Here is a 13,449-nt window from a genome sequence, read left to right as displayed (position 1 = left end):
ACTAAAGAAAAGTTGTAAACATTTTTATATCAACATTATAAGTAGTAATCTTTGTTTGTCTGTTTGTCTGTCCAATCATAACTCACAATGTTTTAAATATACATTCTCACAACACCAGTGCCTCTCAGATCAGAATTGAGAAAGTCTACTCTGTTTAGCACTGGTGAGAATACATAAACTCTCATCTGCCTGGACACAATGAGTAAGTTTATTTAAAATCTTGACCGATTTGTCTCAAAACTTGAGAGAAACGGGAATGTTCTTATTTTTTTAAAATTCTCAATTCAGTGGAAAAACTGCAGGCAAAGCTGGGTTCCCTGGCTAGTAAACTATAACAATTAGACCTTAAATTTAAACTATGAAAAAACGGCTATTTCCGATCGTTAAATATTTCAAAATTAACTGTATTGCCGTTTGTAAATGGACTTTTCCGTTAATACTTCAAAACTTACAATTCAGAAACAGAACGTTGCCCAGCCCTAATCAATTGAATTATAGTTTTCATATAAGGATAGTTTTTTATATTCCAAATAAATATATTTTAAATGTTTTTTTTTCTTTTTTTCAGCTCTTTGATCTGTGGGAAATGTGAAAGTGGAGTACTTGTTCCAGAAAACCCACTAAACCCAGGTAAAAGATAAAAACAGAAAACTTTTTAATAAACGGAAATGTTAAACCCTTCTTAACTGTTTCCTCACCAAGTAACTCAGACTCTACTTTCATTACAGGCATGATTTCATTTCCAGTAGTTTAACTTCAAACAATAAACAATGTTAGGCTTAGTCGTCTCTATTTTTTCTTCTGTTTGTTTGAAATTTTTAGTTTATATATATATGTCATAAATTCTACTCAAATAAGCAATTGTTTTACCTATTAGTAGTTCACACGGAAAGGATTGTAAATCGTTTTAACACGATCGAAAAAACGATAGTTTTTCGGGTTTTTTTTATTTTTGTTTTTTTTAAACGTCTTTTCGTTTTTTGAAAAATTTGGTCGTTTTTGAAAAAGAAACCTTCGTTTTGAAGATCAAGTATTAAGTTGAACGATAAATTTTTATGAAAATTAATTTCAATTTTTGTCAGGAAAATAAGGTTATGAATGTAGTCTTGAATTTTTTTTTTATCGAGACAAATAATTTCTGAATGTTTTCTGACCTCGGATTTTTGGACCAACAAAATTTTTTCTCTTTAAAAGGTCGTTAACTATTGTTAACGAAGGGTCGTCGTTTAATAAAGGGTCGTTTTTGAAAACTAACGTTTTAGAAAATGATCTTTTTATAAAATGATCTTTTTTTAAAATGATCGATTTTGAAAACGATCGTTTTTTAAACGAAAAACGATCGTTCCTTTTTTCGTTTTATCTTCTTAGTTTTTAAAAGTAACGATCGTCTCTCAATTGTGAAAACAATCCATCACGATTCAGACCACAGTAGTTTAATTAACATAGCTCATGAATTTCATAGAGAAACTTGTTGTCTTCTAAATGAGATTCCTTGATGAATTTGTCGGGATGACTGGGAGATTGACAAATTTATCACATTGGTCAAATCTCTCGTTCAAAGGAAGAATTTTGAGACGACAATTCAGATTTTTATGTTTCGTTTTAGCAGTACACTTTTTTTTGTCAAGTCATCCTCATTCCTTATGCTTTTATTAAAGTAAAGACACCATCATAAAACATCAAAAATATGCTATAAATGAAAAAATATTGAAAACATCAATTTTATTTTTCAATATTTAGAATCGGATTGGGTTTGTTCTGTTCATAGTTTCAAGATCTCCTCCTTGGCACACAAGCAGCTGATACAGGTTGTTTAAATACAAACAGCTGATACAGGCTGTTTAAATACAAGCAGTTGATACAGGTTGTTTATTAGAAGATGACCTAAATTATATGAAACTCTCTCACGAATTTTTTTGTTAAAACTATTTTCAAAGTTACAAAGGTATTAGTCTTTGTCACAAACTCAAATTTACTAATCCTCATATCTTTGCAACTTGATGGTGTAAACCTTTGATAATTCAAACTTAGACTATTTGATCTAACAGAATTCTTATTTTGAAATATCTAACGCCTATGACATTAGGTTACAAAGATAAAGGGATTAGAAAATCAAAGTTTGTGGCAAATATGCAATTTCTGTGTAAATAACCATTTTACAAGATAACAAGATAAAAAAAGGAAAATTATTTTATGATTTTGGCTTTGTCATCAACTACTGTTTTTTTTCCATGGAAGCATTCTTTATTATAATTTAATTTAAACGCCAGCTGAACAGGATCTGCTGTTTACAGAATAAAAGAGTCCCATATCATGTTGGATTATCTCCTAGCTATTAAAAACTTTTAAATTTCAATTTAAACAAATTTTTAAATGATTAAATTTTCAAAAAAAAATCTGTCATGAGGCTTTTAGGACGCTTCACGCCCATACTCTATTTAATCTTTTTATTGTGGCTTTCTCTGTGAGAATCTTTTCTTTGTACATTATAAAACAATAACAAAAATAGTTTGCTGATTTTAAAATATTTTTTCTTGCATTTTAAAAATTTCACAAATATCAAAAGTTACATCCAAAATGCAACTTTTTGTAATTCTGAGAATTCATAAAAAATTCCCTGGGGTCATGCAAGATCCCACACAAAATTTAAGCACGATCTGTTTAGCCGTTTAGACGTTTATTGACGTTTTGGCGTTTAAAAATTCCAATTTATTCGCCACTTGAACTAATTAATTTGTCCAAATTACTGCAGTACACGCCGAAAGCTTGCTAGACTTTAATCTTTATCAATTCCAATATGTTGTGGGACACCCTGTGTATTAGAAGGTGTTCTTCTCAATTTAGTTTTCTCTGAGGACAATGTGAAAACTTGAAGCATTACATTTCCAAGTTTGAGTCTAATCGGAGAACATTCGTCCATAAACCTGTAGAACTTTTGTAAACATATAATTCGTAAAGAGGGTTGCTTTAGAAAGACAATTACCTGAACTTTCTGACTTTTATTTTGTTAGAAGCAAGGGATTGTAACCTTTCATTGATAGGAATTTTACACATAATTTCAAGTGACCTTCCATAGATAGGGATTGTAAACGTAATTTCAAGTGACCTTCCATTGATAGGGATTGTAAAGGGATTGTAAACGTAATTTCAAGTGACCTTCCATTGATAGGGACTGTAAACGTAATTTCAAGTGACCTTCCATTGAAGTGGCATGTCTGATTCACAACGGTAGCTTTATCTGATCAAATGTGAATTATTTATATGTTATCCGTGTTTTTGTTTTTAAAAACTTTTTGCTTTGATTTGGGGGTTTCTCCGTAAAGGTGACCTGCGCATTCCTTGCTGTGGAAACAATGGAGAAATTATCAGAATTAAATATTTTTCAAGCCAGAAGAAAGTACGTTTCTTCCACATTATTCATCAAATTATGTATTCAATGGTACCGTTGTTAATCGTTACCTTCGGTTTAAATCTAAGGTCACTTAAAATGAAATTTGGAAAAAAAACACTTATAAACCTCTTTTATTAGACGTTGTAAAGAACTTATAAGCGTCTTTTATTAGAAGTTGTAAAGAACTTAGAAACGTCTTTTATTAGACGTTGTAAAGAACTTATAAACATCTTTTATTAGACGTTGTAAAGAACTTAGAAACGTCTTTTATTAGACGTTATAAAGAACTTATAAACATCTGTTATTAGACGTTGTAAAGAACTTATAAACGTCTTTTATTAGACGTTGTAAAGAACTTATAAACATCTTTTATTAGACGTTGTAAAGAACTTATAAATGTCTTTTATTAGACGTTGTAAAGAACTCTAAACACTCTCCTATCTAATTTTATAATCTATTATTTTTATTTTTTATTTAATTAAAGGTCTACGAAACCATGTTTAATAGATATGAAGATTAGAACTTTGAAAGTACAGTTAAACCATTATATATTGAATACATCGAAAGATTTCATCAAATGTCGTATTCTTCACCTTCTGATATTGGAATGTTGGAGATACTTAGTTTTTTAATTAAATGATTATATGGAGCTCTTTAAAACTGTTCCAGCATATTCATGGTTATTTACCTATTTTCGCAAATTCTGAAATTTACGTGAAATAGTATAGAACCCATTGAAAATTTGTAAAGACGGCATTTCATAAATTCTTCCGATGTATGGCTCATTTAGGGTTTAACTGTATAAGAAATATGAAATATTTTTGATTAAGGGAATAAAGAACTATCTGTATGGAGAGGAAAGATCTCGAACTATTGCTGGACTTGAGCAAGATCTAGGAAATTTGAACATTAAAAATGAGAATTTAAAAATAATGAAGATATAAAGGGTCTCAAAGAATCTCCAATACTAAGCGATCTTCAAAAAATACAAAAGTGTTCTAAGGATCAGTTTTATCTCCTTATTGGAATGAACACCAAAATTTTTTTTACAGTTCAAACGCGGGATGTTATATATCTTTTTTTCCTAATTAGACTATATTGTATATCTAAATTCCGCATATATTAGCAGAAAGGATCGAAAAGCGGTGTACAAATGTTTTTTTCAAATTATTTTTTGATAGAAATGTTGAACAATTATCTTCATCCCAATCATCATTTACTCATGTTACTCAAACGGAATATTATCAGGTGCCTAGTATATATTATATATAATATATATATATATATATATATATGGTTAAAATATATCAGAGTTCTAGGTGGGGTTAAAATATATCAGAGTTCTAGGTGGGGTTAAAATAAACTTTTTCTATCTTCAAAACAAATAATATTTAATGATATTAAATATCTATTAAAAAACAAATGAGAAGATATTTAAAATTACAGATTATTTCAGGGTTGTAACTGGGTGTGTCAGTAAAGGGGCGGGGGAGGGACACTGAGCCGAAAATTTGCGATTAAAACTTGTCATTTATTCTGATTTTGATTATTTTTTACACATAAATTATGCTTATTACTTAACTTTACCTAAATTTCTCGTTTTCTATTAAGCTTGAATTCGATTAGAAATGGAATATTTTCTAATCTCTATATCTCTGCAACCGGTTGGCGTAAACCTTTCATATTTCAAACTTGGATTATTTAATCTAACATATTTCATAGTTTGAAATATTAAAGGTCTACAGCACTGGGTTGAAAAGATATGGGATTTGAAAACCAGAGTTTGTTACAAAGACTCAATTCCTTTCTACGGTGGTAGGCGATGAAAGTAATATAATGAAGACGACTTTTTATTTTTTCCGAATTATAACTTTACAAGTAATTATAGAGAAGCTTTTTTAATTGACAGCTTCTCTTTGTTTCCGTGTATTTTTTTAAAGTTTATTATTGTTTTCTGTCAAAAAAAGTAGACCTAAAAAAATCTGCAACTGTTATATGAATTAGAAATCTGGATTCATTGTCGTCTTTGTTTATAATCCAGTAGCAATGCCGCTAATATTTTGGTATTTTGTATCTTTTATTAAAAATTCGCGGTCGAATTTTTTATTGTTTTTACTATTGTATCCCCGTATCCTTGCAACCAAAAATTTTTGTTGGAATCGTTTTTTAAAAATAAATTATAAAAATTGAAATAAAGGTTTGGTGGATCCTGGATTTCCTTTATGGAAAGCAGAGACCTTGAAGGATTTGGGAGCCTGTGAGATGAATTTAACAAGGTACCAATAGTTAAACTGTGTATGAATAGTTTGCACCCCGTTTCTTTTAACCATTCTAGCTGTTACATGTTCCACTGAAAGTCGCCATTTATTCGTTCTCTGTTTTTTTATAGTTTATTTATTTCTAAATGATGTTAAGAATGTTTAAAATAAAATTGCATCTGATATATTTTGAAACAAATTTAGGAATAATCAAAAACCATTTTTCAAACTAATATGCGATATTGCATCATAAAACCAAATGAGCAAGGTCGACTTGCATTTCACTCTACAGGGTGTCCCACGAAACATGGCAGTTGGTGAATAGTTTTGAATGTCTTCTTCCATAAACTGTATTGAATATTAAAGACTTTTTGCAGTTTATTTATAGTTTAAAAACTTCACTCAAATATATTTTATTTGGAAATCAATTTTACTATAATATGGATGCCATAAAACATTTATTATTATAATTTTACTATAATATGGATGCCATAAAACATTTATTATTATTCTCTTTGGTAACAAACAACTTGACATATCATGGAAGAAGACATTTTAAATTATTCACCAACTGTCATGTTTCGTGGGACACCCTGTATCTACCGGCAGTTTTTTTATTTAACAAGCTTTTAACATAAACGTTTAGTCTTGGAATTTCCAAAATGTTTCAAAATTGACGGAGATATCAAAATAATTTTTCAAATTTGTAATTAAAATTGTTCAATATATTTTTTGACAGTTTTCAAGATCTAAGATAATTTCATGTTTATAAATGAGCCAGAGATGGGAACTTAAAGGGAGTGTTTGCGAAATATGAAAGGGGATGTAGGTCAATGTCGGATTGAATTCTTTATCGATCGCTTTAAAATTAATCATTCAGATTTTGATGTGAATTGTATGGACGCTAAGCTCTAGGTATAAGACGTTTTTAATCATTTTCTCCGCAGAAGATAAAAGTAAAATAAGCATTGATTGATATCGAATTCCATCCGACATCAACCTAAACCCCCTTTCATTTTTCGCGAAAACTCCCTTTAAGACATTTGTTTTCCCATGGTTAAATTTCTACCGTGGTTAAAAATGATGGTTTGGTTTGGCTATTTTAAGAGGATTTTAGTTCATATTGACTCATTATGCACTTATCATATCTTGAGTTCCGAGGCCGAATTAAAAAATTTGAGCTTCGTCTAATATTTAAGCCGGGGCTCAAATATGGTTGGATCCACTTAAAATTGTATTCAATTTTTCAAGATTTAAGCCGGCGCTCAATTAAAACCGGTTTTCTGTGGATCAAATTCATGAAATCCTTTTAAACAAGATGAGTTGTTTCTTATTATACCTTTAAAGATCGATTGCAATGTCTCAATATTTATATTGATATTTGGACACTATTATGTGTTTTTCTGTTTACTAATAATTTAAATATAAGATATTCTTTTTGAACAAATTCACAAAATATTATCTTTATAAAAGACGACCTTTGTATTCTGCTAAATAAATTATATTTTAAGAAGATATTTTTTGCATATTACACGGGCAGCCAAAGTACATTTGAATTTCCGAGCCGGGTCAATCTTTCCAGTCCCAGTTTATACTGTACCGCCCGGACATCGGGTAAAAAAAGCAGACACTCAATAAGACTAGCCGGTGAAGTTCTGACCTACATTCAGGCAACTAGAGCAAGTTTCACAATATACATGTTAATATAAACGGCAAAACAGGACGGTACATCAAATGAATTCTCCGTTTTACTGAGATGAATGTGTTACTGACCTTTTTTGTACGCTGTACACTGCATTGCATGAACCTTGTACAACCCAAGGATTTAATGCAAGAAAAGTTATTTTAGAGGTGTACGCATCTTTTGTACTGCAGTGTACTGTCACTGGGCGGTAATGTAAAACACAAGACGGATCTCGAAGCCTGAGATGGGATCCATCTTTCAAATAAAAAATCAATGAAATATTCTGGTCATTAAATCTATGGGTCTTTACCTGTGTGCTCAGTTAGTTGTTATACTGTACACTTACAACTGTTTACTAATACTGGTATACTTTAGGTTAGGCCAGAATCAAGTTATAATAAACAAATGTGCAGTACGCTCTCGGTATAGTTTATAAAGTTAGTAAAGGATTAGGGCACATCATCAGTCATCACTCTGTACACTATATTCTCGTTGCTTTTACAGCTCCAAACACATGCATTTCTCTAGAAATGGGATGATTAATTTGGTTTTACTATTCCGTTTTGCCTCATAGAGTCTGTACTCATTATACTTAACGAATGTTTAGAACTGAATTTGAATCCGGGTTGATTGATAGACCTAGGTTTCTGGAGAGGGTTAAAAACAGTATGAAAATTATAGAGCAGGTATAATGCACTTGAATCACTGTAGTTCCCTTGTCAAACGTTTTGTTATAAAAAGACGCTTTATGAATTTCGAGAGAATTTTTCTCACACATTTTTATGTACAATTTTTTTATCCTGGGTATAAAAAGTGTCTAACATTTTTGACGTTCAAAGCAGGTTTCTTAAACATTTCGTAGATTTTCATTAAAAATCCCTCATTTTGATGGAACTTGAACTGAATAAATTTATATATCTGACCTCTATCATTTCGGAAAATATGTTTTTAAATGATTTTAACTTTTGTTTGTTTGTTTGAGGTTTAAATTCAACTATTTTAATCCCGACCCATTTGGGTTTTTTTTCAATCGTTCGTTCGTTCTCAAAATTATCGTTTATTTTCCATCTTTTTCGCTCGTTTTCTCACTTAACGAGCGTAGACACTAGACAGTCTCTTTTACTTCTTAGTTTTAATTTTTTTTTCAGGCGAGTAATTGTAAATCCTGTATAAAAATAGAACGACGGCTTGATACAGGAGAACCTCTGGCAGAAGAAAAATAAAAACTCTGTTTGTTTGTTTTAACTCACTGTTGGGTTTTTTATGTTTATTACAAATATATTGTTTAAAATATAATTGTTTTCAAGAATAAATGTTTCTTAATCGTTTACATGAAAAGAATTAAGTTTTTGACACAACTCAAATTTTCTTATCCCTATATCTATAAAACCTAATTGTGTAAACCTTTGATATTTCAAACTTAGATTATTGGATCTAAAAGATTTCATAGTTTGAAATGTCTAAGGTCTACGACATAGGGTTGCAAAGATATAGGGATTGTGAAATCAAAGTTTGTGGCAAAGACTCAATTTCTTGCATAAAATAATAATTAAAAAAAATAAAAATATACCATAAAACTCAGTTTTTAATTGAACCCCAATTAAATCAGTTTAAAGAATCTTTATAGACAAGTACTTCCAGTGGGCCTTAATCTGTATAGTGACATGTCTAATTCACAGCGACATCCTTTAGATATTTAGTTGATATCGACGACAAAAATACAAATTAATGTAAAATAAACATTTTATAGAGGAGTCGAGTCAGACTCTAATAAAAACGCATAAATAACTTCCAGTATATATATTTCTTATAACTTATTACTAGAGGGTTCAGAACTAGAGTCAATATCGATATCGCACGTGTAGACTGTAGATGATGATATCAGTACCATGCCCCGTATCCGTTCTATCTCATTCTGTTGAATCTTGTGGAACTAGTTTAACACGGCCAGGCATTGTCTTCCACAATTTCACGCTTTTTTCTCTCGGAGGCTAAATTGTTACCCGATTATAATAAAATTAATTTCACATTATCTCTAGGATGTGATATGGGAAGAAAAATATATTATCAGCTTTGGTCAGTCCTGCTCTGAATAAATGCTATTTGTGACTTCAGGATGGAATTAATGTTGTTGACAGTTGATACTTCAAGTGTGAATATTGAAAATGTGAATTTTCTAGGGCTCTCAGAAAAGGGATGTTTACATTTTTTCAAAATGTAAATGGACTACACAGTGAGACCCATAAACCTGTAGAAAAATTAAGGACTTTAATTACACACAAATGTTATGACTCATTTTACTTAAAAAGTTTATTTCCAACTACATGGTGAAACTATTTGAAAACATTCAATAAATATAATATTGAATATAAATATTGTCTTCCTATACCACAGTTTTAAGGTCTCTTTGCATACACATGTGCTTAGCTGTTAAAAACTACGTCATCAATGCTTCATCCTGGAGCAAACTACAGTTTAAAGGGTACCGATGTGAATTGGATATGCCAATCTACGAAGTTAACACTCTCTTTAAACTAGCAACATAATTTAGATTAACTAGAGCTGAAAACTTAAGAATGGTGGATATCGAGATTAATGCTTGATCCTCTCTTTTTCTTAATCTCGAGACTAACTTAATTTTGTACTTATATATCCTGAAAAATTTATAAAATTCAACCAATCAGAGTCGCGTATATAAAGCCGAGAAATTTTAAATTTTTCGCGCCATTTAAGATTATATACAGAAACGGGAGGGACTCTCTAATTTTAAAAAAACGGTTTTTGATTTTTCAATACTAAGAAAGAAAGAACGGTTTAAGAAGAAAATCAAAAGTGTGTCCATTGGATACTCAGATTAAGTAATCGGGATTAAGGATATCTCATTCTAAAGTTTTCAGCTTGGGCCATTTAATCCATTATATCCAGATAATAAATCCAAAACTGATGAGTGTAAACTAAATTAATTGGTATGTTTTCATATAATTTATAGTATATATATATATATATGTATATAATGAAGGATGTAATCGTGGACTATGATCCATTTATGATACTTCACACAACACTAAACTGGATAGAAGACATTACTAGTACGACTTTGTTACCTTGTAGCTTTTCTAGTTTTGATAATGCGTACAAGTATATAAAGGAGAAGGGCAATAACAAATAACTCAAGCCATGTTTGTTTTTAATTATAGCTCTTCTCTAAGTGGTGTTAATTATCATTGAAACATATAGGATTTAAATCTAACTTGTTAATTACTTTATAAATTGACGTGACACGGCAATCAAAATAGTTAGAAAAGAAGCACAAACTATTGCGGGTCGAGTTTTAACTGCTTTGTAACATTATTGTGTTGTTTGAACCCCGAAACGAAGCTCTCATTTATAGAACATAATTAAAAGATTAAATATTTTATTTTCATATTTCAATGATTAAAGCGAGCTTAATTAATTTTTTTCTTCGCAGCCTTCAACATTGAAGGGCCAATCACAGACCTGCAGATCCTCATTAAACACTAGTCCTTCCTAATACATAAATAATTTATATAATAATATTGATAATGAAAATAATAGTAATGATAATAATAATAATAATAATAACCTCGAAGTTAATAAGATAGGGTATCCCGTAGCTGCAATCACAAAATTCTCCAGTGCATACACCGCTGAAATAAAAAAAGTGTTAAAAAATATAATTTCAAACTATAAAAATAAAATCCTTACTTTGTGAATAATCCACCCTCGGCGTCATCATTTGGGCATTCAAACTATAAACATTATTAATAACTAAGGAAACGTTTAAAGGGACTGTAAGCGTAATTTTAAGTGACCCTTCATGTCAAATTCACAATGGTGCCTTTTTAACATTGGTCTAATCATCCAGGACAATGATCTCGGTGTTTTTATCTCTTAAATATTATTATAAAAAGCCCAAGATCTATGAAAGGGTATCGTTGTAAATCTGGCTTTGACCTCTTTGCATGGAAGGTCAATTGAAATAATGCTTACAGTCCCTTTAAGAGGTAAACACTTTAAAAGTAAAATGTATTCGATTGAAAAGTTAAATCGAGAAATCAATATTTAAAGTTAAAAAAAAAGTTTAATTGAATAAAATGTTGGATTTTAATCAGTACAATATTAACTCCTGGGTACAATAGTCAAATATTAAAATATGTACAAAAATGAAGTTGTACACATCTGTAATCTTTATGTACCGAATCCTATAATCATTAAAAAAAAATTTAAAAAGTTAAACGACTCAAAAAAAATAGCATTGATTTTTAAAAGAAAAAAAAGTTAAGGAATTGTTATGTTAGGCTTACCCCTTCACATCTTGGACCGACATCACTTGTTACTTGTCCTGTTAAGAAAAATCAATTTTCATTTTTTTTATTTAGCTAAAATTTTTCTGATCCCGAGTTTAATAAATTCGATCCGCGTCTCAAATCCGCCAAAAATTGGTTTCAATTGAGCGCCGGCTTAAATCTTGAAATATTGAATACAATTGTAATAGGGACCTGCAACCATGTTTGAGCCGCGTCTCAAATTTAAGCCGCGGCACAAATCCTTTAAATTCGGCCTCTGGAACTTTTTTTTAATGCAAAGAATTTAATCATCTTAGATTATTTGACACATAATACAAAATTGGGTTGAAAAGCTGAATTAGAAAATCATAGTTTTGCTGTGACGACAAAGACTCAAAGACGGATGTAAAATGTGTTTTGAATTTGTTTCCGTTGGAGTAGATTAATACGGTCTAAAGTTTATAATTTTAATAATTGTGAAATTGAATCACTATTATCTAGAAAATTCTAAATACTCTAAATTTTTAAGTTTTTACGTTAAAATTAATTTCATAACATCAATGGCTTACCTAAAGTGACAGACACACAAAGTGCAGCTAAAACCAGAAATTTAAACATTTTTAATTAAAAATCTGGACTATAGAGGTTTACAGGTTTATGTTGAGAATGTCTAAAACGTTAAAAAAATATGTATTTTATAACGATTTTTTATCTTTTCGAGGGAAACTGTAAAAAAAGGCAGTGCAGACTTTATATCTGTAAGTTATCTCCTATAAAATATTATTTTTTATGCAAATAAAAAAGTCAGATATTTTCTATTTTCTATCAATGTTATAATTGTGTTTTGTTACAGTTAAGGTTCATGAGTTTACAATGTTTGTTTTTATTTATGGACATCTTTGTAATTTATTCTTATTGTTCTGATCATTGTAAATATTATTATTTTGATCATTATTATTATTTTGATAATGTATTCCTTGTAATCATTATTATTATTTTGATCATTGTGATTATTTTGATGTATTCAATGACCTTTTCAAATGACGAGTTCATGATCAGGGTGTTGTACAATTTTCAGCTTTACAGTCTGCATTAGCGATCTATATATCAGTATAATAATTGATCAATCATTTTGATATTGTATTTATTATTATCATTATTATCATATTGATCATTGTGATAATTTTGATATTGCATTCATTGTAATCATTGTGATCGTTTTGATATTATTGAATTCACTGTGATAATTTTGATATTGTTTTCATGCGATCATTGTGATCATTTTTATGCTTACAATCAGTCTGATCATTATGATGCGTTTGATCAAAATGCTTATTGTTAAAATTTGATAATTTTAATCACTTAAGTTTGTAATTAAAATCTTTGTTTTCATTGTGATAATCATTTTTATTTTATCAATCAAAAACAATTTTTGAATATTTATGATTTCTCCTTGAAACAAACAGATTAGTGTTTGAATATTATATTTGTATTGAAATGTCTTATCTTAAAAGGAAAACAAATAATATTTATTCAATTTCAACAAAGAAACTTAGAATTTATTTCAAATGTTTTTAAAAATTGAATTAAAACATAAAACTTTAACTTTTTTATGAATTAATACAGGGTTACCTACAGAGGGTTAGGTTCAGGGGCGTATTCAAAAATTTTTCCAGGGGGGGATTAATTTTTTTTTCTTTCCAGGGGGCTCAGCACCCGTTGGGGCCTGAAAAAACCCTGAAATCAATTGATTTCACTGGTCCAAGGGGGGGGGGGCTTAGCCCCCATAGCCATTTAAACTCCTGCATA

At 29.9% G+C, this 13,449-nt stretch overlaps 1 protein-coding gene and 2 long non-coding RNA genes across 3 annotated transcripts; 2 read left to right on the top strand and 1 right to left on the bottom strand.

The window, feature by feature from the left end:
• The first annotated feature begins 139 nt into the window (after nt 1-139).
• Nucleotides 140-4,287, top strand: LOC111697816 (uncharacterized). Its single transcript, XR_002764388.1, has 4 exons — nt 140-202; nt 569-630; nt 1,741-1,808; nt 4,222-4,287. It is a non-coding gene; the product is annotated as an uncharacterized LOC111697816 (long non-coding RNA).
• Nucleotides 4,288-4,696: 409 nt separating this feature from the next.
• LOC111697815 (uncharacterized) lies at nt 4,697-8,661 on the top strand. Its single transcript, XR_002764387.1, has 4 exons — nt 4,697-4,710; nt 5,589-5,667; nt 7,941-8,019; nt 8,482-8,661. It is a non-coding gene; the product is annotated as an uncharacterized LOC111697815 (long non-coding RNA).
• A 2,070-nt stretch (nt 8,662-10,731) lies between these two features.
• On the bottom strand, nt 10,732-12,301 carry LOC111697814 (chondroitin proteoglycan 2). Its single transcript, XM_023467945.1, has 5 exons — nt 12,210-12,301; nt 11,659-11,696; nt 11,060-11,103; nt 10,938-11,001; nt 10,732-10,861 (listed from the first exon to the last, which is right to left on the bottom strand). The coding sequence occupies exons 1-5, from the start codon at nt 12,256-12,258 to the stop codon at nt 10,784-10,786; spliced, it is 273 nt and encodes a 90-aa protein (XP_023323713.1). The 5' UTR covers nt 12,259-12,301; the 3' UTR covers nt 10,732-10,783.
• Between the last annotated feature and the right edge of the window lie 1,148 nt (nt 12,302-13,449).

The sequence above is a fragment of the Eurytemora carolleeae genome, unplaced genomic scaffold (assembly GCF_000591075.1).
Source record: "Eurytemora carolleeae unplaced genomic scaffold, Eaff_2.0 scaffold135, whole genome shotgun sequence".
Classification (NCBI taxonomy): domain Eukaryota; kingdom Metazoa; phylum Arthropoda; class Copepoda; order Calanoida; family Temoridae; genus Eurytemora; species Eurytemora carolleeae.
Note: the sequence above shows the minus strand (reverse complement) of the source record. Positions and strands in the feature narration are given on the sequence as shown.